This window comes from Gracilinanus agilis, chromosome 3, assembly GCF_016433145.1.
Source record: "Gracilinanus agilis isolate LMUSP501 chromosome 3, AgileGrace, whole genome shotgun sequence".
NCBI lineage: Eukaryota > Metazoa > Chordata > Mammalia > Didelphimorphia > Didelphidae > Gracilinanus > Gracilinanus agilis.
Window position 1 is genome coordinate 308,202,441 of NC_058132.1, and position 25,596 is coordinate 308,228,036.

At 38.9% G+C, this 25,596-nt stretch overlaps 1 protein-coding gene across 1 annotated transcript in view; it reads right to left on the minus strand.

Moving 5' to 3' along the window:
- Positions 1–25,596, minus strand: part of SCTR (secretin receptor) — a 105,708-nt gene that overhangs the window by 15,889 nt on the left and 64,223 nt on the right. The window contains exons 3-8 of the mRNA XM_044669139.1: positions 21,782–21,889; positions 13,189–13,292; positions 8,771–8,868; positions 6,340–6,469; positions 4,314–4,467; positions 1,176–1,236 (exon numbers count right to left, since the gene is read on the minus strand). Of these exons, the coding sequence (XP_044525074.1) occupies positions 1,176–1,236; positions 4,314–4,467; positions 6,340–6,469; positions 8,771–8,868; positions 13,189–13,292; positions 21,782–21,889 (655 nt within the window). The remainder of the gene's footprint in view (positions 1–1,175; positions 1,237–4,313; positions 4,468–6,339; positions 6,470–8,770; positions 8,869–13,188; positions 13,293–21,781; positions 21,890–25,596) is intronic.

The window sequence follows — 25,596 nt, forward strand, 5'->3', positions numbered from 1 at the left end:
TCCCTTGCCACCCTCCCAGATGGCCTCCCATTCCCCTCCCTCCCTCTACTACTCCTCCCACATTCCCCCAAAGAGTCTGGGGTTTGTCATTCAGTCACTGCCACCACCAAACCACTGTGCCAACTCTGGTCTCCTTCAGGGCATCACAAGAATCTTAAAAGCCTAAATGGGGAAGGAGGGGTGCAGAGAGAGGACGGAGTAGAAGATGGAGAAAACTAGCCTTTAATTTCTTAAAACCACTGAGTATATAGGCTAGCAAAATACTGTTCACAAAGGATTTTTCTATTACTTTCTTCCAGAGGGTGGGAGAGAAAAATAAAAGTTTGTTCATTGAAAAATAAAATGGAATAAGGAAAATAAAATAATTAAATGACTATCTGAAGTTCTGTAACCCTGGTTTCCCTCTAGTATCACAACCTATTTTTTTCTTTATCAATAGAGTTTAAAAATTATTTTTCACAATTACATGTAAAAATAAATTTTAACATTGATTTTCTAAAATTTTGAGTTCCAAATTCTCTCTTCCTCTTCTTCCTTCGCGTCTCCCATAGATGGTAAATAATTTCACACACACACACACACATATGTATATATATATAATACACACACACACACACACACACACACACATACACATATTCAAACCCTTATCTTCTGTCTTAGAATCAATACTAAGTGTCAGTTCCAAAGCAGAAGAGTGGTAAGGGCTAGGCAATTGGGGTTAAGTGACTTGTCCAGGGTCACACAACTAGAAAGTATTTGAGGTCATGATTTGAACCCAAGTCCTCCGTACTCTAGGCCTGACTCTCTATCCATTGGGCCACCAAACTGCTCCTGATAACCTATTATACAAGTATAACTTATTTTAAAGATCAGGTAGAAGGGAGATAGTTGAGAAGAGAGCTCCAAAATTGAAGGAAAGAGGTCCAACCCATTCATAGGGCTCTATTTGTTACCACCTCCAAACAAATATTTGGAGACCCATGGCTGATGTTTCCAAGAGCATACTATAGTTCTTCTGTCTCCCAACACCCTCCTCCTTACTAGCCCAGTTTGAGAAATATGGCTGACCTTCGAAGCACCCACAGAGCCTCTTTTCCGAATGCCAAAAGCACTGAGTTTTAGCACACTTGGCCACTTAACCCCTTTTTTTCCGAATATGGTTGATAGCTTACCTTTTGTTTTCCAGAAAGTGCCGAGTGATTGCCCATATTGTAGCAAAAACTGCTGGGGATCCTGAAATTTAAAAAAGAGTCATTTCTCAATGTACCTGCAGTGAACAGATCATTCAGTTTCCCCATATGCATCTATGCTTTTTTTTTTTTTTTGGTCTTCATAGCAAACCCCTTTGCATCCTCTGGTGAACTCAAAACTTAGATTCCATACATTAATTTTTTCATTTGAAAACTTTTATTTAACTAATTAATTTAGAATATTTTCCCATGGTTACATGATTCATGTTCTTTCCCTCCCCTCCTCCCACCCTGCTCCCGAAGCCAACTAGCAATTCCACTGGGTTTTATATGTGTCATTGATCAAGACCCATTTCCATATTATTAATATTTGCATTAGGGTGATTGTTTAGAGTCTACATCCCCAATCATATCCCCATCAAACCATGTGATCAATCATATGCTTTTCTTCTATGTTTCTGCTCCCACAGTTCTTCCTCTGGATGTGAATAGCGTTCTTTCTCATAAGTCCCTTAGAATTGTCCTGATTCTATAGATTATTGAGGTGTCCTAAAAGCCTGATTGGGGAGATTTTGAGGGACCTGTCCTGCCATTATAGCCTGCCCAAGACCAGGGGATCTTTCAGAACTTGGGCTAATTCTAGGAGGATCCCTGGTGCCTGTCACATAGTAAGCACTTAATAACATGTTTATAACATGTTTATTGATTGGTTGATAGGTGCTCGATGAAGAGAGGTTTGGGACTCCTTGGACAGTGAAGATTTCTCCACTTGGGTGAATGGAAGGGGGTGTTAAACAGTTTAAGGAGCTAGGGCTTTTGAGTCAGAGCTTGGCACTATCAAGATAAATGGAACATATTATCACAGGGCATGAAGCTATAAAGAAGATTCCATTTAGTTCAGTGACCTCACTTTATAACTAAGTAAACCTGAAGCCAGGCATGTTAAATTATTTTTCTCAAGGTCACACAGGGAATAAATAGCTGAGCCAGGACTGAAACCCAGATCTTTGGAATCCAAATCCACTATTCTTCTCACAATACAAAGCTAACTCTCTTGGGTTTGATAACCCCAAAGGGACCACAAACCATCCATAGGGATGGATCATAGATCCTGAGTTAGAAGAGATCTGAGGCCATGTAGTCTACCCCTTCCATTTTACAAATGAGGAAACTGAGGTCCATAACTTGCCCAAGTTCACTATGGAAACAAACCTCAAAGGCAACATTCAAACCAAAGGCTTCTGACTTTCCACTTCAACAGGTTACTTGTCTATGGACACATATAAATTATATTCTTCACCTCCCACCTCCTCCTACCCTGATCCTACCACTAGCACTGGATAGCTATCCTAAATATGAACCCAAGGGTTTGGGAAAAGATAATTGCAGGGGCAGCTAGGCATCTCAGTGGAGAGAGAACCAGCCTGGAGCTGGAAGGACCTAGGATCAAATCTGTCATCATAGACACTTCCCAGCTCTGTGACCTTGGACAAGTCACTTAACTCCAACTTCCTAGTTTTTACTGCTTTTCTGCCTTGGAGTTGATACTTAATATTGATTCTAAAGCTAAGGGTTGAAAAAAAAAAGATGATTGCAGTTTGGCACAACTTCTTCCCCATGCATAAAATACAACTGAACATCAGCACTAATAATTATGAGTGACTGGATTATTGGCTGCACCTTAGGATTTCTCTGACTTACTTCTTTACCAGGCCCATGCAGATAATATCCCCACCCCACTCCTTTTTAGCTCCCTATTGCATTTTGTCTTTCTTCATTAGATTGTAAGCTTCTTGAGGGCTGGGACTGCCTTTTTTGTCTTGTTTGTATCCCCAGCAATTCTCACAGTGTCTGGCACATGGTAGATGCTTAAAAAACTTTTATTAAATTAAACTGGATTGAATTTATCACACATAATATTAATTCCTTGGATTTGGATGGTGCTTTATATCTTTGAGACATAATTATATTTCATGTGCAAGATTTTATAGGCTCCTCTGACAACAAGGTGAGTAAGTAGAACATGAACTTTTTGCATTCTGCTTCTCCCAGTGAGAATTTGCACACCCTGAGAGTAGAGACTATCTTCTGCTTTTCTTTGTAGCCCCGTAGGTACTTCATAAATGCTTTTTGACTGACTGATATCATTCTCTCTTGCCTTTACATGTCCTATTCTCCAAACATACTAGACTCATTGCCATCTTCATGCATGCATCATTGTTCTGCTTGCAAACCTTTGCTTGCAAGATTTCTTATTTTTTAGAATTTAGAATGCTTTCTCTTGCATGCTGAATTCCCCTGATTCTTTAATTTTCTTTCTTTTTTTCCTTTTTAAAAAACCCTTATCTTCTGTCTCAGAATCAATATTAAGTAATTAATATTGACAGAAGAGCAGTAAGAACTAGGCAATTGGGATTAAGTGACTTGCCTGGGCTGACAAGGGTAGGAAGTATCTGAGACCAGATTTGAACCCAGGAGAGCCAAGTTGAGAGAGATCCACTGAGCCGCTTGCTTCCTTGGTCCTTTAAACTTCAATTCAAATGCCACTTCTTCCATGAAGCCATCCTCCCAAGTAGTAATGTCTGTCTCAATCTCCAATCTCATAGAGCACATTATCACCTCTCTTATTCATTTATCATGCATTATTTTTTCATTGTTGTTATTTGCAAATGTATATATTTCCCTACTACAGTGTAACTCCATTAAGGAAGGGACCATGTTCTAGCTAAACTTTGTATTTCTCCTAGCATCTAATAAAGTATTTTGTACACAGGAGATGTTAATAAACATTTACTGAATTTATAATTTTATTAGAATTTAAATGAAAATTTTACATAGAGAAAATGAACTAAATGTTTGAGGAGGTCAGGTGGAACCAGCTTTGAATGTCAGGAGAAAGAGTCATAGAATCCCTGAGCTAGAATAAGCCTTAGAGATCACCAAACCAATGCCCTCCTTTTATAGATGGGGAAACTGAAGTCCCCAGACATTAATTGACTTTCCATGGTCACACAATTAGTTAGCAATAGAGATGAGACTAGAGCCCAGATCTCCTGATTCCTTGTCCTGTGGTGTTTTTATTAAACTACCTAGTTGACATTTTATTGTCGGGAAACATACCCCATCCAAAGATGATAAAGGATTGGAGGACCTTCTTTTCTGAGAAGAAGGAGATGACCAGAAGGGTATGCAGATAGAGGCCTTCTACCAACAGCCAGCTGTAGTTGGACATGATACAATACTGAAAGAAGACCATGACAGTTTTACAGCCAACCTGAGGAGACAGAAAGACAAGTGAGCTGCTGCCACGTGAGGGATGTCATGGAGTAGAGGCTGGTACAGAGATGAGGGAGAGGTCTAGGGAACAGTTCTGGATGGAGGCTGGGTCTCTTTTCGGCTGCTAAATACTCTTCTGTCAAATTCTCATTGGTGGGAAGACCCGGACAGAAAAGAACTCTGGGGAGTGGACATCCTTGGAAACAAAATTTGGACTCCAATAAATCCAACAACCCCGTTGTCAGACCAAGAGCTGTATGGGGAAGGAAGCCTGCTAGCTACAGAAGAAGACAAAGGATCACAGAACTATAGAACGGGAGAGCTAGAAGGGAAATCTGAGAAAGAGGAAAGGAAATATTGATTTGCTTAGGAATGATTGACTCCAACTTCCTCACTTTGTGAATACAGCAAATTGCAGGATTCCCTAGAGAGGGAAGTGGTTTGGTCAAGATTACACAGGTAAAGATAGAGGACTAGAACGCAGACTAGTTCAGTGCTTTTTATTTTTCTTTCTTTTTTTTTTCAAACCCTTACCTTCCATCTTAGCATACTGGTTCTAAGACAAAAGAGTGGTAAGGGCTAGGCATGTGGGTTAAGTGACTTGCGCAGGGTCACATAGCTAGGAAGTGTCTGAGGCCAGATTTGAACCTAGGACATCCCATCTCTGAGCCTGACTCTCAATCCACTGAGCTACCCAGATGCCCCTCTAAGTGCTTTTTTCTCTACCATTCTTAGTGGCTTTTGCTCAGGAAATTTTCTAGCTAACAGGGACAACACAGTCCTAATTCTAGGAGACATCCCAATTTAATAAGATAGGCTGGCCCTTATTCTCAAGGAACTTCTAATCTCTTAGAGGCCCCAGGATAAGCACATGAAAAGGACTAATATACAATAAAAACAAAGAGATAAAAGTAAAAATTAATATATCTTAGGTGCTTTATACAATAAATTATATGGACATATGATCAGTGTTGGAGGGAAAGAGAGTGAGTGAGGGATGAGATCAGGGGTACATTTTAAATAATTTCTCCAAAAAAACCCACCACCTGATGGCAAACCAATATTTCCTTTAATCTTTCTTGGGAAATTATATTAATAATAAACTTTGGAATGTCAGTGTTGGGAGTAAGAACCTTTTGTAAGTCTGAGAATAATAATTGTAATTATTTTTTACAGTTAAGTACCATTTAAAAGCTTGCAAAGTACTTTGTATGCATTATCCCATTTTTAAAAGGAGAACAGGCAAAGGACTGAGAAAGTTCACAACAAAATGGAAAGAAAGAAGGATTCAGTCTCATGGACTTAAACTTGGGTCAGTATATTTGAAAGACAGACTACTAATAGTTATTCCATGTACCCTAGAGAATTGCTTATGAACTATGGATGCCTGGTTCAGTTGGGAAAGAGCAGACTGGTAAGTGGATTTGAATAAGAAAACAGGATTTGGTAATTTGGCAACAGCTATTTTGATACAGTAAGATTAACAACAACAACAAATCTAGGGCCCAGGAAAACAAGAGTTGAGCCGAGGAAGCAGGATTAGCAGGATTTGTTTCTAATCCATATTTTCATCAGATATGTCAGCTATATGGCTCCTGAGCAGCATCCAACACTCCTGAGTACAGCCCAAACCAGATTAAAGTATCACCAGTAAATATTTAAAAGAATAAATAAAAATACAATAAAACACAAATAATATAAATATGTAGTTTTCTATGTCAATGCATGGCCTTTAGTGAGTCTTCTCTATGGTTTAGTAGCTTCATTTCTATTTGAGTTTGATGCCACTGACACCCTCTTTTCAGAAGCCAGTATTGTAAAATCAGTTCAGCCCTTCTTTCAGACACAAACCAGAACTCCATAGGTTTACCATGTGGTCATCACAGTGAGTAACGTCATTGGAGAACAGCACTGCATCTTTGATGAAGTTGGACAAGGCTCTCAGGATGAATGATACAAACAGATGCATGTGGATGTAGTTCCGGGTACAGTGAAGTTTCCTGGGATGGAGGAAATCATCTCTTAGAGCTAGAAGGAAACTGAGAGACCCTCAAGGGCAACTTTCTCATTGTACAGAAGAGGAAAATGAGGTCCAAAGAGGGGGAAATGGCTTGTCTAAAGTCAAGGAACTATTTAGTGGAAGAACCAAGGTCACCCAACTCTCAATACCGTGTTCTTTCCTTTGTCTCCAGGCTGCTCCCATAAAAAGATGCTAGTGAGATGTAACCAGTAAATCCTGGCTTATTCCACCATTACTATAACTCCTAACATATATATCATTTCTCTTCCTTATAATTTCAAAGTGCTTTCACTTTCCTTATCTTCCTGACATACTCCTTCTGTCTAGTTGAGAGGAGACAGAGATTATTTCTCCAATTTGAAAGTGGTACAGCTGTGGTCCAAAGAGCAAACAACTCTTCAAGGTCAAACAATGAGCCAGTGTTGAAGCTGGGACTAGAACTCAAGTAGCCCACTTCCCAAGGCCAATGTCCTGACACCCACGCTCCTTGGTCTGAGTCTAGAGACAAGGAAGACATAAGAAGGAAGGGGAATCTCAAGGAAAATGGTGGTGTTCCTAGGGACTGATATTATGATATATTTGACTATATATGACTCTGAGGCCTTTTAGAAATTCCAGGATCTCCCATCTACCTCCGAAATCATTGTTCATACCTAGACTTTAGAAAAGAGGATTACGAAGTCATTGAATAAAGGAACCATTTTCTAGATTGATCAAGGGGCAAGATCTCTTCCTTAATGTTCTTTAAAAATAGGCCTTCTGAGTTCTAGGGAGCTCTCACAGCCAAAGCTGATTCATTCTGATTCTCCCATTTGCTGATTACTATTATAAAATAAAGAGGGGGAAGAGGGCATGTACGACTTGACGAAACAACAGAAAAGTTCTATTCACTTTTGGACAGAGGCCATTAAATAAGTTGTTTTGGGATAACCCTGATTTTCTTCCCTGAGTAAGTTTAGCTTCCTTTAACATTCAAATGAGTTGGTGGCTAGAAGTGGTTTGAATGGCAGGAAGAAGCAATCTGTAATTAAACATTTGCTAAAAATGTCTCACAATGCTCTATATGGACAATTAATAGACAATTACATAGCTCAAGCAGAATCTCTCTCTCCCTCTCCCCCTCTCTCTTCCTTCCTCCCTTTTCTCCCTCTCTCCCTCTGTCTCTCTGTCTCTGTGTGTGTCTCTCTCTGTCTCTGTCTCTCTGTCTCTCCCTCTTCCTCCCTCCCCTCACTCTTTTCCTCTCATTCTTCTGCCCCCCTCCCTCTCTTTCTCCCCCTCTTCTTCCCTCACCCACTCTCTCTCCTCCTCAAATCAGCTTCACAAGAAACACACTAATGCTTTATTGGTGAAGGAGAGAATAAGCCTACCCATTCCAGAAAATAATTTAGAATTACATGAGGAAGTTACTAAGCTGTCCATATATCTCTAAGGTTGCCCAAGACAGAAAGGCCCAACACATACTAAAATATAATTTATAGCAGCACCTTTTTTCCTTTTTTTAATTTTTATTTTTTAGAAAAATTTTCAGCACTTTTTTTTAGTAGCAAAAATCTTGGAAATAAGGTAAATACCAAACAATCGAGGAATGTCTGAACGAATTAAATTGAATGTAATGGAGTGCTACTGTGCCATAAGAAATAAACAATGAATATGAGGAATCCAGAAAAACATGAGGGGACAGTGTAAAGTAAGCAGAATAAGATAAATAATGTAAACAGAAATTATAGTAACATAAATGAAAACAACATTAAAATAGCTGAACTCAGATTAAGATAAAAATTAATAGTGATTTCATAGGACCAGTGATGAGACATACTTTCCTCCTCTCAATAGAGAGCTGGGGGAATTACTTCTGTCAAATATTGCATATTTTTTTCAAATGAAATCAGTGTTTTGGTTGCTTTTCATAGTTTCATAGATTTAGAGCAGTAAGGGACTTTAGAAATCATCTAGTCCAACTTCCTCATTTTACAAATGAAGAGACTGAGGTCACAGAAGGCCAATGAATTTCCCAAGCTCACAAAATTATTAAGTGACAAAGTTGGGTCTTGTGCCCATGTCCTCTGGCTCTAAACTGAGGACTCTTTTCCACTGTACCAACAAGCTTTGCTTTGCTTTGTGACAAGGAAGGGTTCTATGTAGTAGCAAAAGGACGGATAGTGGAATGTATCTATGATATGAAAGGAAAAAGTCATCAAGAAAGGTTTGGTTTTTTAAATCATCCCAAGATAAGTGCCCATTGAAAGCAGCCAGAAATTAAAGACTGGCAGTGTCTCCTCACCGGAAGGCGATGAGAATGCCCAGAGCAACCAAGAGCATCACCAAGGAGGTGCTGTAGCCCACAGTGTACATGACTTTCAGCTTCAAGAGGTAGGAACGCTGAAAGGAGAAACAAACAGATATAAGCCTCATTCCTATTCCTTAAAACAACCTCTTCCTGTTTTTTTCCCCCCAACCCATGCTCCTTCCTCTCCTTCAAAACCTACCTTCTTCAGGAAGTCTTCCTGTGCAAACCCAGCCCACTCTGACCACTCTTTACCCTCCCAGCCTTCAAGTCACAGAATTACAGAAGAGCAAGGAATCTAGTCTTCCATAGAATCTGCAATCTCCCCTGCTCTGTCCCTGACAGATTAGATCCAGCCCTAAGCTTAAATATTTCCAGGTACAGGGAACTCACTGCTCCACAAGGAAGTCAACTTCACTGATAATCAGATCAAATCATTGGGAAGTTATTCCTTATTTGGGGCCAGTATCTGCTTCTTTCTGGCTTTCACCCATTAGTACTACATCTGTCTTCTGGGCAAAAGAGAATAAAATGTTTTAGACTCCAGTAGAATGGTCTAGTAAAAAGAGCTCTGGATTTGGGATCAGAAGGTGTGGGTTCTAGGCTTGACCATACCAATTGGTAGCTATGTTAATAAGGACAAGTCACTTCACTTTTGTGAATTTTTCCTCATTTATAGGAAAATTTCGTTTTTTCCTAATTTAGGAAATGAAGATAATAATACCCAAATTGTCTCCCTCATAAGTTGTGAGGACAATGCTTTATAAATCCTAAAATATACTGTAAATGTGAAATATTACCTGCTAAATCTTCTCTAAGCTAAATATCCATTGATCCTCCAACTGTTCTCTATGTGGCATAGTTGTAAAACCTTTTATCAGAGGTTACCCTCCTCTGAACACATCCTAGTTGAGAGGTTCTTAACTTGGAGTTAATAGATCTTGAGAAGGGTCTATGAACTCTAGTGGGGAAAAATACATCTTTATATTCACTAAACTCTAAATTAAATTTAGCGTTTCCTTCAAATTTTGGAGAAAAAACCCCCATATTATTTAGAGAAGGGGCACAGCCAAAGACTTTCCCAGACTGCTAAAAGGCTTTATAACACACACAAAAAGGTTAAGAGTCTTTGTTCTACTTCTTCAACATGCCTCTTAAAATATGGCACCCAGAATGAAATGTAATATTCCAAATATGGTCTCACAAATACAAAGTAAAACAGTAATACTAACTCTTTGCTCTGGATAGTATGCTTCTAGTAATACCCCAGGTATATAATTTCATGCATTTTTTTTCTGCAGCTATCTTGCACTATTGGCTCCTAGTGAGTTTGTGGTCAACTAAAATTTCCAGGTCACTTTCACACATTCTAGGGGACAGCTAAGAGGCTCAGTAGATAAGGAACCAAGCTAGAAGACAGGACATGCTGGCTTCAAATCAGTCCTTATACACTTCTTAGCTGGGTGACTTTGGACAAGTCTCTTATCCCCCATTACCTAGCCCTTGCCAGTCTTCTGCCTCAGAACTAATATACATTATTGATTCTAAGATGAAAGGTAGCCTTCTAGTTTTCCTTTCCCACTCTTTTCCATAATATGCTTGCTTCCATAATAATTGCAAAGAATTTACATTTACAACTAATTATTATTGGTTTTAGCCCATCTGAAAAAATTTCTACAAGGCATATTAATTTATCTTATAATTAATTAATTACATTATATAAATGATAATTACCTTATAACTAATTGATTTAATTACATTTGATAAGCACCCCTTCTATCTCTTCATTTAAGTCACTGATAAGATGTTGAACAGAACAAGCACCTACTAGGATGTATCTTCTTGTAAAATTAAGCTGCTGAAGATGACGTGGCTCTTCCATTATTAAGAACTGAGGATGAGGGTATATCTGGAAGAAGGCCTCTTGTTTTGGCCCCAGTAATACTTTCTTTTTTTACTTTTTAGAAAAAAACACAACAAAACCCTTGATTTCCATTTTAGAATCAATACTATGAATCAGTTCTAAGGCAGAAGAGTGGTAAGGACTAGGCAATGGGGGTTAAGTGACTTTCCCAGGGCCACACACAGCTAGGAAGCATCTGAAGTCATGCCTGGTTCTCTATCCACCAAACCACCTAGCTGCCCACCCTGCCCCCACCTCCCAGTAATAGTTTCTTTAATAAAAAAGGTTCTAAATTTTCTCATGCTCCTGGACAGCAATTGGTTTAATAACATGGTCAAACATCTTTTTTAACATCTCCAAAATGAGAGGTTACTATAACTTAGCACTATTCCTAATAGCTAACACAATACAATCAACATCTTCCTCAGACTTGTACAGACAACCCCTATGAAGCCATCAAAGGGGCACACAGTATTATGTAAAATATTTTAATATCAACCACAGCCCAGGAAAGAATGTAAATAAGAAAGGAGAATCTTCTCTGGGTCCTAACAATGCAAGGGCATCTCCCCTAAATAGAAATCCCAGATAAGCCCTGTATAGGTGGAAATTTGATGTAGCTCAGGTACCAATAAGGTAGCCCTTGCAGATTTCAACTGTGAGCCCCCTGAAAATTACTAGCGATCCATGTGAGGGTAAGCAGCCACTTGGAACCAATAGCTTTGAGTCCCTACCAGTGTGCTTCCTTTATAAAGCAGTTGGTATTAACAAACATGATCTTAAATTGTAGTGAGAACAAGAAAAACTTTCATAAAATATAAAGCCCTGGGGTGTCAAGAAGTAGCAAGTGATGAATGGCACCAAAGTCAATCACCTCTCATGAGTGCCATGACTCTCATGATTCAGCAACTAGCCTTTCTGGTGACCAAGGCTTTGGATCTCTGGTCCAGCAACTCCTCTTATAGCCACTAACAATCTATGGGAACCAGGGATGAGGGGCAGTGTAGAAGCGCTTGCCATAGGTAACCCCCAAAAGGGTTGCTTGTCAATGTTTGCATTGTCAATGCTGGTTTCCACCAAGATTCTGGAACACATATTAGGACTGACTCTTGCTACCACTACCATGCAGATGGATGCAGTCATCCAAGTCTTTAAGAACACAATCTCATTGAATCCAAGTTTGAGCATCAGTAGGATCTATGAAACCTCCCTAAAATGCATCAGTGCTACTGCTTGAGGGGAAATCTCAAAGTTCACAAAATCCTTGAAGGAACACAGTGAACCATGCTATTTTTCCTCCCTATTTCTTAATAGCACTCTTTGATGCTTCCTCCCAGAAAAGAGCTATTAGTATACTAATATCGCTAGCAGCCTAGCTAGGGGTAGGGGCAGGAACAGTCTAAGTCCATTGAAAGTTGGTAATCTCTTTACCAGTATCTAACAGTGGAATGGGTCTATAATTCTAACTACATGCTAATCTTCAAATATTTCTAGTCTAAACATGCTTCCTTGATTGCTCTCAAGGGGGAGAGTAGTCCTTAGCTTATACTCATCATTTTAACCCCTTCCCACCAAATGGTGCTAATGAGATAGACAGGCAGAACGAGAGAGAGAGAGAGAGAGAGAGAGAGAGAGAGAGAGAGAGAGAGCATGGGTGAGGCAAGCAGAAGGAGGGGAGGGAAGGCAGAAGGGAAGAAAAAAGGAAGGGAGAGAGGAAGGAAGGGAAGGAGGAAAGAAAGCAGAAGGAAGGAATGAAGGAAGGAAGGGAGGGAGAAAGGAACTCCCAGAACTATCCCACATTATGCTCATATAATCTTTTGTGATTGTGGTTGGCCTCTGAGAAGTTCCCTGCATGGAAATATTTCTTTCCTCATTTATGAACTACTACTTATTTTTAAAGTTACTTTTATATCTATTATGTCATCTAGTCCTGAGAATAACCCTAGATTGAGAGACTGTAAGGTTAATATTATTATTTTTACCTTTATACACAGAGAAATTGAAGCCAGAGAAGTTGTAACCCAACTAATCAATCAGTTAATTGATATTTATTCTATAGAGATATATTTCACATTGCCTGGCACTGGGAGATACAAAGCAGAAGCAAATCAACTTTTACCCTCAAGGAATTTAACCATAACTAGTTAATGGAGGAAATGTGACTAGAATCCAGGGTTTGGATTTTTATAAAAAAAACCTTTACATTCTGTCTTAGATGCAATATTGTGTATTGGTTCTGAGGCAAAAGAGTGGTAAGGGATAGGCAATGGGAGTAAGGTGACTTGCCCAGGGTCATATAACTAAGAAGTATCTGAGGTCAGATTTGAACCCAGGATCTTCCATCTCTAGCCTGGTTCTCAATCCACTGAGCCATGTAGCTGCCCCCAGGGATTTTGATTTTTATCTCACCATCCCTTCTGCTATGTCTTTCCCTAGCTGTGATATTTCCATTACTGACCTTCTTGTCCTATACAGCAGCTAGTCAGTCCATGGTGCTGAATGCCTCACTTACCCGGTCTTCATCGGTGGTGTCATTTACATCATACCCACAGGCAGCATCAGTTCTGGGGAAAGTGTTGGACCAGCCATCCTGAGTACAGTTTCGAAATACAGAACCTGAGGATGAAAAATGTCCCATGAGTGAGAAACTGAGGGTAGGAAATTAGGAATCACAATTTCTGGATTTCCCCTTGAAAACTATCTTAGGGTGAGCCCTAAGGGATCTTTGCTTCAATTATTATTTCTTCCATTTCTTATTTTTAACCATACAATTCCACATTTTCTGTGGTGACTTTACACAGAAAGAGCCTGGCCCCGGACAGGTTGACCTTCCCTATAACCACAAAGTCACCAAGGTTAGTATTCACCTCAGCTCCTCTATCAGTTATTCTTTCAGACTTCTGTTAACTACCTTTTCCCCTGTACCTTCTCCACAATTTCCCCATCCCTAACTCTCATATCCTCTTCCTATGGGGCCTTACTCTCAGCAGTCACTTTTGCAAAGCAAAGCAATTTAAAATATTTGTTTCCTCATCTATGAAATAAGGATTGGATTAGATGATCTCTAAGGCCTTTCCAGCTCTAGCTTATGATTATAAGTCATTTGTCTAAAGTCACATAACTAATTAGTGGCAGAGACAAAACAAACCCCAGGTCTCATGACTCTTAGCCAAAGAAATACATGTAGTACATTGTGCTACATAGCAGAAAGAGCATTGGACTAGGAGTCAGAGACTGGGGTCAAATCTTGGCTCTGGCTATTAACTGTCTAGCAAGGGCTGGATTTCATTATCTCTTAGGGCCTTTTTATTCCTAAAATTTGAAGACTTGATGATTTCAACAAATTAATCCCTTAAGCTTGAAACATTTAACTCCCTCACAAGGGTATTTACCATTGTTTCTATCTCCTAGAAACAACATCCAAAAGAAGTTCCATGATACCCTTAATTTACCATTCTGGTACCTAAGCATCCTCTAAGGGAGTTCTTCCTAATATTTAAGCTAACATCCTGATTTCCTTCCTTCATTTATTTGAAGATCAATCCATCCATCATTCTTTTGGCCCATGTATCATTATTTATTTGGGTTTTCTAGCAAGTGGTTTGGAGAGAAAGAAATTTCAATAAAGAAATATCTTCTTGATTCCCTATAGAGGATCTGACAGTGGAGAAATCTCCTCCTCCTGGTCTTCTGAGGGTGTAATGAATTCTTCTTCAGAACTGAATGTGGAAAATTGGGACCAAGAAAATATTATCTTCTAAAGAAGCTGTGAGCATGAAACTTGAAGACAGATTTCAGGAGATGGTTTCAGAAAAACCTGCAATTTATATGAATGGATGCAAAATGAAGTGACTAGGTCCAGGAAAGCAGTCATACAGTGACAATAATATTGTAAAGACAAATAACTCTTAAAGTCTTAAGAACTCTGATCAACACAATGACCAACGACAATTATAGAGGACTCATGATGAAACATGTTATCCCTCCAGGTAAAGCTGGTGGACTCAGAGTTCAGACTGAGACTTTTTTTTTTTTTTTGGACTTGCCTAATTCAGGAATCTGGGTTTTTTTAAAAAGGTATTTTATTTTCTCATTTGCATGTAATAATAATTTTCAACATATATTTTCTAAAATTATAAGATCTACCTTCCCTCCCCCCACTCCCCCCCAGAGATGGTAAGCAATTTGATCTGGGTTATACAAGTATTATCATACAAAACTTCCATATTGGTCCCAAGAGAATATTAATATAAAACCAAAACCCCAGAATAAAACCATAAATAAACTAATGTGAGAAATAGTATGCTTTGATTTGCATCTGATTCCCACAGTTCTTTCTCTAAAGATAGATAGCATTCTTTGTCATAAATCATTCAGAACTGCCCTGGATCATTATACTGCTAAGAGTAACTGAGTCTGTCACAGTTGATCATTGCACAATATTGCTGCTACTGTGTCCAGTGTTGTCCCAGTTCTGCTTATTTCACTCTGCATCAGTTCATGTAGATCTTTCCAGCTTTTTCTAAAATCATCCTGCTCATTGTTTCTTATAGCACAATAGTATTACATCACCAACATATACCACTCTTTGTTCAGCCATTCTCCAATTGACAGACACAGAAATTTCTTTTTCATAAGTAAATATATTTGTATGTTTTGTTTTTGTTTTTCTTGCTTTCTCAATGAGGGTGGGGGAAGGTGAAGTTATGGGGAAAAAGAGAGAATGTAGATAAGAATAATTAAATAAAATTGAATTAAAAAAAAAAGACAAGAAGCTGCAGACTTCTGGCTAAGATAGCTGCCTGAATAGAGGCAGTAGCCCCATTCCCACACACCTATTCCAGATAAAATGTGGAATTTGGACCAGACTGAATAACAATTAAGAAATTTAATGAGAAACTATAATGAATGAATTCTTCCACCCCCAGAATAGCATAAAAGGCCAGTCAGAAGCCCAAAGGCAATAGGAAAAGATGCTGCCAGGAAAATCACTGCCAGCACAAGCAAGCAAATTATCAGCCTCCCAGAGCACCCAGAGTTGGGCCAGAGACTTGGAGCCTGTGAGGCTTGTGTCCAGAAGTAGCAAGAACATAGGATTTCCTTGAGAAAACCCCTGGGGAGTCAGAAAGCCAAAGTGGAGCTCAGAAATCCCCAGAGTGATCTGAAACTGAACCTCAGGGAGCAGCAGTGAACAGTACAACAGTACTCAGACTGGGAAAGTTCCAGGAGGCTATGCTGCCATGAGACACCACAGATGAGGGCCCTGAAGATCTAGTGTTCAACCTCAAAGAGGCAGGTAACAAAAATTGTTGTAGATCAATACACCCATGTAGATGGGAGAGAAAAGAAGGTAGAACTTGATATTTTTCATCATTGGGGTTCATGAGAAGAAAAAAGTAAACATGTAGGTAGGGGTTGGGGAGAATGGATCTCAGAACAACCTTACTCTTATCTTAATTGTACCAAAGAGGGTTGAACACATACAGACACATGCTCTAAGAGTTCTGTGTAGAAATACATCAAATTAAGCAGAGAAATAATAGGAAATGGGGGTGGGGTGGGAAAAGCAAAAGGATAAAAGTAAGGAGAGAAAAATCAGAAGCAAAACAAACTTCCTGAAGAAGGAGATTAAAAGAAAAAATGAAAAGAAACAAAAACTGAAGTCTATGAAGGTGATAATTAATCAAAGAATGGCTGAACAAATTATGGCATATGGATGTAATGGAATATTACAAAATCAGTCTATAATGACTGATATAATAATTTGTGGGTGCCACAAGAAATGATGAAAGAGATGACATCAGAGAATCTTAGACAATATGAATTGGTTGTTCATTTTAATTTTTTGTGAAAAATTAAAATGTATGGTGTTTAAAACATGTCCAATGAAATTATTTTTCTTTCAAATTTGTTTTTCTAATATGCCTTCAAATCATCTAAAATCATATTCTATGATAATTAAACATTTCTTTAAAAATTCATCTAGCAATAAGTCATCATTTAGATCTATTTGCACAAACTTTCTTCAGTGGCATGTCTTCTAGGGCATTTCATTTATTATTATTTAATAAATAATAAAATTTTAATAAAACCAAGAGCTTAGATATCAGTTGTCAATAATCTTAGTCATAAAAGTCAGAGAATTACTTTGAAGGCAAAATAAACAAACTTCTTTAGTTTTAAAAGCACTAAGACTTATGCCCTACTGTTTCATCTTTTTAAATCTCATTGATACTTTGTGGTACCTCTTGGGACAGTAAATTTCTGGACTCTATGACTGGCAATAAAGTTTAAAACAATTATAAAAAACTATTGGTTTTTTGTTTTGTTTTTTTTTTAGATCCAAAAGAGAAGGAAAAAAAGTTTTATTATATCCAGGTCAAAGGTGGATGAGTAGCCCTTACTCACACCAGAAGTGCCAATTCTCTCTGAGCACCCCTTACACTCATGAAATGGTACAGAGTGAAGACGGAAGAATTAGAGAAACAACTACATAAATAAGACAACTTTGTAAGGAAAAACAACTTTGAAAGACTTAAGAACTGATCAATGTAGAGATTTCCAAACACATTCCTGAGAGATAGCCAATGGATTCAGGGTGCAGAGACAAATACTTTTAGACATGGCCATTGTGTGGTTTGCTGGATTAAACTTATTTGTTAGAAGGGTTTTTTTCTCCCTTCTATTTTCATTGGGGAAGCAGGGGGAAAGGGGGCTAGAAATTGTGATGCCAGAAAAGTAGGGTCTTTAAAACATTTTTAAATCCACAGAAAAGCAGAAGACAAGCAAGCTGGACAGTTTTGGGGGGAAAAAACCCCATTAGAAATATTTGTTTATGTATGCATACATGTATATCAGAGAGAAAGAGAAAGTGCATGTGGTTTGAAATGGAGATTCATTTTCATATGTAATCTTTTTTGTGTGTTTTGTTGTTTATATGGAATGGTCATTTTAAAAAAATTAATTTAGAATAGAAAAAAGAAAAATTATTAGATTGCAAATCTTCCCACACCAGAGTTCCTCAGAGTTGCTTTAATGGGCCTAGAGTGTTACTAGTAACCTTTCAATAGGATTTCTGCCTCACGCAGGAGAAAAAGAGAGACAGGGAGAGACCAAGTCAGAGTCAGAAAGAGAGAAACAGAGAGACAAAGACAGAGAGACAGAGAGAAAGCATGGGAGACTGAGACAATTTGATAAGGAAACAATCTGGAGGAGAATCCAACTTGGCTCTGCCTTTTGATTCCCATCTGCTGCCTAAGGAATCTTTTATCTCCTGTTGTATCAGCTGTTACCCCTGTTGTCAGAGGTTCCTCTCTAGGAGTCTGCAAAGAAGTGCTCCTTGAATCTAGGGCCAAATAGATTCAAGCCAGTTATCTTGTACCTACTCTCCCCTGAAGGCTTAGGTATGTCATGTGATGTTTTCCATGGCAATCCCAACTCTATCTGACTCCTGGTTTAGGCAGGAACCAAGGTATCTTTGCCTCTAGTGTCCTGGGTATGCTAGTGTCTTAGGCAATCTGGGCCTGACACTGTTTAAAGAAATACTTTAGGCCAGTGGGAACAAACTCAAATAGAAATCGTTCCCTACAGGCCACGTATTAACTTAGAAAACCACAAATTGACATTGCCCATACTCTATCACATTTTTATTTATTTGGTTAAACATTTCCCAATTATATTTTAATCTGGTTCATACTTATCTCTAGAGTTTTTGCTGAACTGTGACCTTGAGCTTGAAGCCCCTCATTATCTGAGACTCCATCTCTAACAAGGAGCCAGAACAAAATCTGGACTACCAAATGACGCTAGTAGTTCTGAGATGGGTGGCAAAATAAATTTCTGGTCAAAGAGTTCTGAAGGCAATGTCAGAAAAGGGCTAGGAGATCCCTGCATGTCTAAAAGCCTTTTTTGAGGATAGAATAAAAGACTGAAAAAACAGAGGTTGAGATTAGGAGGATATGATTGAAAAGAGCTAGGACAAGTACATAACACATAATCATCTGCCTGTGTGACTGGAGGCTAAAAGAAGTCAGACAGTGGATCAAAAGAGGCCCTGGAGGATTTTTTAGACTGAGAACCAACTCTTCAGACCTAAGGGCTGTCCAGCCCAGTCTCCTGCTTTGACCTGGCAGGATTCAGGAAGACCAACTGGACTTGTGATCTGAGCCAGAAACCCAATTCTTTCTTCTAATGAGGAGCTGTTCCTAACTAGGAAGTCATGAGACTCGAAAGTGACCCAGTTTCAGCAAAAAGGATGTGGATTTAAGGTAGGGTAGTCCCTCAGTTAGGTTGCAAAGTAAATAACTATCTTTAGTAAAAAAAAAAAAAAATGGTCTTTATTGTCTCCCTCACCTACTTTCAGGCCCCTCTCAACCCCTTCTCTTCTCTTACTCCACAACCTCACTGCCCTTTCATCCCACTAAGATTTAACTGATTAGCTTAGAGTATGATACCTTCCTCTTTCCCAGGAGTATTCAGATTTCCTAAAGGACTCTAGAAGAACAAAAAGTTTTCAGGGATCAAAGAAGAGATTTCCGAGAGAGGGGTCAGAAAGAGGGCATAATTTTGACCAGGAGCTCTCTGCCAAGTGCTTCTTCTTCACCTGGACAGCTGTCTCCTCTGCCTGTCCATAAGGTGAGCTCCAGGGAGATGATTTGCTTGTCCAGCCTGATAAATGACACCTCTCCCAAAGCATCAAATTCATTTTAATTTGACTAATATTTTTAAAGCATCTATTGTTTAAAAAAACATTGCAGCCTCAACACCCAACCCCTCTGAAAGGTGAGAGAATGTGAAGGGCAGAAGAATTTCCAGGGGATGAAATTAGAGAAAGTTTGAGTGAGGAGGGGTGACTAGACGGCTAGACAGAGGAATATAGTAAATCTGAGTTCAGTTCTAGTTCAGCCCCTAACTCTAACTCTGTGTAATGGTGGGCAAATCAATCCACCTCTCTGAATCCTAGTTTCCTAGGACTTCCTAGATTGTCTGCAAAATGAGGCAACTAGATTAAAGGAGCATTAATCTAACTGAAGCTGGAAAAGACCTTAGAGATCATCTCTTCTAACATCTCTACATTCCCAATAATTAGTCATTTAGTTTGAAGAACTCCAGTGATAAGAAGCTGACTACAAATTGCCACTGTACTGCTTTTCAGTATTTTTCAGTTGTATCTCCCTCTTCATTACCCCATTTGGGGTTTTCTTGGCAGAGATACTGGAATGGTTTGCCATTTCCTTCTCCAGCCCATTTTACAAACGAGGAAAACTAAGGCAAAGAGGGGTAAGTGACTTGCCCAGAGTCACACAACTAGGAAGTATCTGAGACCAGATTTGAGCTCAGGAAGATGAGTCTTCCTGACTCCAGGCTTGGCACTCTTTCCATCATGTCACTTTGCGCTATATGACTCTAACCTGAGGAAACTCATTTCCTTCTGAGATAGTTCTTCTTGGGTATAAGTATCTCCTTATACTTTTATAGCGAGGCAGAGTAGTGGATAAAGCATGGAACAAAAAGACCTGAGTTCAAATCCTGCCTTGGATACTAGCCTGGGTAAGATACTTAATCTTTGCTTGCCTGTTTCCTCATCTATGAAATGGGGATAATAATAGCATCTACCTCCCAGGGCTTTTGTGAAGATCACATGAGATAACAGATATAAAGGGCTTTGCAATCCTTAAAGCGCTAAATAAATACTACTTAATATTACTATAATAATATAGCAACTAATAGCTACAAATTAAATATACTTATAAATTAGATAAAACTATTACAACTAATATTTAAAATAGTATAATATACAAATACAATAATATTAATAATATGAAAAGTGAATGTGAATTGAATGTTGACAATTGAATATGAAATATCAAAATAATAATATGAAAATAAAAATAGTGAAATCTGCCTCTCTTCAGCTTTTCCCATTAGGGGAGGGAGGAACAAGCATTGATTAAGTGCCTATTATTTGCCAGGCACTGTGCCCTCTATGGTCAAACAGAACAAGCCTAATGTCTCTCATACTTAATAGCTCTCCAAATACTGCCCTTGAAGACAGCCTCTCTGGGACTTCTCATAGTTGAGAAGGAGGGTGCCATTCCTCCAGCTTGGCAGAAATGGCAGCTATTCACATAAGGCATGGCATGAGAGACATTTGCTGGCCAGATGAGCCTGGGTCAGAATCTCAAGGCCCCACCGTTTTTTGCCTTGCGTCTTTTTCCTTGAGTATAAGTAACCCAATGGCAATTCTGAGATGGATGTTTCCAAACTTAGAGACAATGCCATGAGTTTGGAAGTGTGTAAATAGAATCCCCTCCCTCTTAGGGTTGTGGACTTCTTTCCTGCCCGACCCAGCTCGTCCCACCTGTGTGCCTAAGCTGTGTGACTAGACATTACATATATGCACAGGTGATGTGTGTGTGTGGGCATTAAGAGAGGATAAAGGGAGGGGATGAGGGGGCGTGCTCTCTCTCTATTCCCTGGACCTCCATGTGCAGGAACCTGGCTGAGAGTCATGTTGGAGGAGCAACACGTGGTCAGACTTAAGAGTAGAAAATAGGATTTAATATCCATCTGCTTTCTTTATTCAAGTAATAATTAATAAACTCGATGGAAACTAAGAACCTCTGGAGTTTGTAATTTAATTGTAAGAGAAGGTTGGGAACTCTGGGCACCTCCGATAGCATTAATGAGCAACAGGAGGATTTTTTTTTTTTTGCAATCTATGTTTGTCCATTTTGCAACAGATTCATGTAGTTCCCTGATGGCAGGGATAAGCTCACTTTTGTGTTTGTATTTCCTGTATCTAGTACAGATGTCCAGCACCTGGCACATATTGGTTAACTGATTGATTGATTCTTTCCTGTCTGAAAACTGCTTTCCTTGGAGGAGAAAACAGAAGCAAAATTAAGGGAAGTCATTTAACCCCACTGGCCTCAGTTTCCTCATCTATAAAATAAGCCTGGGATTAGAATCTGGGAGCCAGGTTGGAGAAGTCACCAGGATAGGATAGGTTTGGAGCACAGTCTAAGCTCCCTCTCTGACATCCCTAAAACTTACTCTCCTGGTCCCAGAAGAGTCACTTAGGCAGGAATGAGTTCTATATTTACCATTTTTGCCAGTGAGCATTTGGAGGAACTTCGGGCATTCAGACTTCACTGTCTGTCCAGTAGAAGCAGAGGGCCAGCAACTTAGGTTGTCCCATTCTCCTGGGCAGCCTGGAAGAGAGCAGCGATAACAACAGAAAACATACACTAGAGCTTAGGATCACAGCTTTTAGAAGAGACTTTAGATAAGCAGCTAGATGGCATAGTGAATAGAGCTCCAGGGCTAGAGTCAGGAAGACCTCAGTTCAAATCTGACCTCAGACACTTCCTAGCTGTGTAACCATGGGTAAGTCACTTAATCCTGTTTGCCTCCATTTCTCATCTGTAGAATGAACCAAAGAAGAAAATAGCAAATCACTCCAGGATCTCTGCCAAGAAAGCCCCAAATGGGTTATCTCATGAAGTGTCAGACAACTGAATAATAACATGGCAGCTTTAGAAAAATCTAGTCCAGGGGTTAGCAAACTAAAGCCAAGGGACCAGCCTATCCCTTCTTTTGGTACCAGCCTGCTAGCTAAGTAAGAATAGTTTAACATTATTTCTTCCCATTGCTCATTATCTACCACAGACCTATGTGTATCCTCTGTGTAGATTACTTTAGACACTTTTTCTATTTTGCCCAAATTTCCCATTTTGCTTTCCTCGATTCTTTTAGACTCTGCCACACCCAAATTACACTGATTGATAGGTTTTAAATTAGAAATCTCGATTCATAATGATTTTTTCGGTTTCGTTCCCATTTGTATACATCTCTCCATATCATCTAACGAAGGTGTTTGACTGTACTTTTTGCATGTGTGATTGCAGCAAGTATCCTCATGTTTTTCATCATGCCTTTTTGATTCATTATTCCTAGCCCATTTTGAATTATAAAATGTCTTTCTATTATCTCTTTGATTATTGGGTTTTAAAAAATCAATTTGTTGCTTATATCTACAAAAACGAATAAGGTGCCTGATCTTCCCAAACAAGTAGCATCGGGGTGCTGATTTTGATTTTGGGGTGCTGTTGGCAGGTTGTCTAAATTGATTTCTACTCGTTTGAAGAGCAAAATTCTTCACTTCTTCAATTTCTTTCTCCCATTTCGACTGCTTTAATTGCCTCTTCAAGTCTGCTATGATCTCATCTTTCTCATTGTCAGATTGCCTAGCCATTCTTACTTCTTTCTGTTTGGAATCATGTATATATGCTGCATGATTCCTAATATCCTCCAGTGGTAATGATTCCCACTGTGGACAACTTTGCCTGAAATAATTTTGTATCAGGATTGAGGTTCCCTTTACAAATTGCCTCCTTATATGATCAATCATATCCTGGGCATGAGTGTCTCTAAGTCCTAATATCGTTTCTGCTGCTTCAATAACTCTGTCTAGAAAACTGCTTGGGTGTTCTTCCCCTTGCCTCAGTTTCTCAAATTTCTGCCAAGCATTTGGCCTTTTTGCAAATGATCTCATTGCTTCAATAAGATCAGCCCTGCATCTTAACAAGTACCTCATGTTTGCGTGTTGAGTGAAATCTAGATCTTGATGTATTAATGGCCATGATTCTAAATTGGGGTTCGTCCTAGTTTCATTCAGGAATTTTTCCTTTTCCGAGGGAGTGTAAAATTCCCCCAAAAGAAATTCGACATCGTCAAAACTAGGGTTAAAAAGTGTGAACACCCGCTTTAATTCTTTTAGACTTTTGTAAGGCTTTTCATAGAATCTGGGAAAATGGCGTTTTAAAACCTCCATATCACTAGGAGTGAATGCCTTGTATGTTTTGACATGCACCACCCCCTCTCCAGGTTGTACAATAGTCCTGTCTACTATTGGTAGTACAGAGACCACTGCATTCTGAATCGGTTGTTCTTTCTCTGTTTCCTTTTGCCCCCAAAACTTTGATTCTACAATTTCAAGTTGCAAGATGGTATGCTTATCGAGTTCCTTTCCTTCACATAATTGCCTCAACACCTGGAACAGTAGTTTGATGTTCTCTACTAGTTCCTTGTTATCATTATCTTCTTTTGGATGAGATGCCTTGTAATAATTAAACAGATGAGTCAGGACCGCTTTTGAAATTGCCAAAAAATGCCATAGAGACAGAACAATTGCTACTGCTGTTGGTATGAAGCATATGCATTCAGCTAAAGTGAATGCAAACCATTTGTAATAGTCATAGATTTCAATTAATTGTTGTATCAAGTTTGGTACTTTTATCAGCCAAAATGTATAAAGTCCCTGCATAAAAGACCAAATAAGCAGTGACAGACTGCTTAATACAAAAATCATTCTTGTGAAATTCATTTTCTTTTGCTTCAAAAGATAGTAGGTTTTGTTTGACTTGGCTTGCCAGTTGTAATGGGGGTAATTTGAGGAAAGGTGTGTGGGATAAGGGAATTTTGGAAGGAGGTTGTCAGAGACTTGCTAAGTGGGTAATCTAGGTTACAGGTAGGCTGGGATTAAGGAGATTCAGGATATAATAGGGCTGAAGTCAGGAGTATAACACAGAAGGGAAACAGAGATCTTCAGGGAGAAGAGAAATTAAACTAAACAGACAAAACAGCAGGCTTTACAGACTGGGACTTAGACTCAAACACAGGCTAAGGGAAATAGACTAAACTGAAATTAACAAACAGGGTTTAGTTAATTTCACAGGAAGGGACTTGTTTTGAAGTTACACCTTCCTTCAAGATGGATATCCCGGCTTCCCTTCAAGCCCAGAGTATGTTGGTTCTTTCCCTCTTCTTCCCTCTCTTAATAACTAACAGACAAATTATACTAATAGGTCTGTTGAAACACAAAAGGGTTTATTATCTTTAAAGGATGATTTGTCAGGAAAGTGGATTGAGGAAAGCCCTAACAGTCGTCTCAGGAACCTCAGGTGGGGGAAGGGAGGCAGAGATGGAGTCTGAGTAAGGCCCAGCCTTTAACTCAACTTACAAAATAAATGATGACTAACTAGTTTCTTTATATCTAATACTGTCAAATAACAATTAACCCTTCACAGATTTGAACTCCTCTCTAATTACTCTCCTTATTAACTCCACAGACATATAAGGTAACGGAGGGAAGTTAGGAAATAATATTAGGGAAGGAAGATATAAAGGGTTTATCCAAAATAATAATTTCTTAAATAGATATTTCAAAGCAAGGCTAAATTTCAATACTACAGCTAGGTAAGGAAGCAGCTCAGTTGGTTAGACAACCTCTCTCCATGGGAGACTCAAACCAACTGTCTTTTTCCCTCAAGATTCCAAACTCATAACTGCTGTAGAACTCAGCCAAAGCTTGAAAAAAATATATGACCCCTCTCTCTATACTACACAATATATTTTAATATGTAAAAACCATTTTTATTTCAGGGGCAGTGCAAAAACTAGTGGTAGTAGATTTTGTCCAGCAGACCAAATTGTGTGGGTTTGCTGGGCCTCTCATTAGTCTAGCTCTTGTATTTTCCATATAAGAAAACTGAAGATTAGAGAAAAGTGACTTGTTCAAAGTCATCTGCTAAGTTAACAGTAGAGCTGGACCTCAGAACCCAGCTCCTCTGATTTGTAGTCCAAATTTCTTTCCATCAAAGGGCATAATTAAAATAATCAGGGAGAAAGCAGAATTCTCTTCTTTCCTTCTTTACACAGCTTGCTTGCCCTAGTCAGCTCCTCAGTCATAGCCTCTGGTTACTCTATAATCTTGAAGACACCAATTCCCCAGCTTTTGGGAAGGGATTGAAGAGATAAAGGGATGACTGTAACCAAGTTAAGGGCCTAGTTTTTGGGATGGTTTTTTGTTTATTTGTTTTTGCCCAATCACACTTGAACAAAAGGAGTTTATTAGATT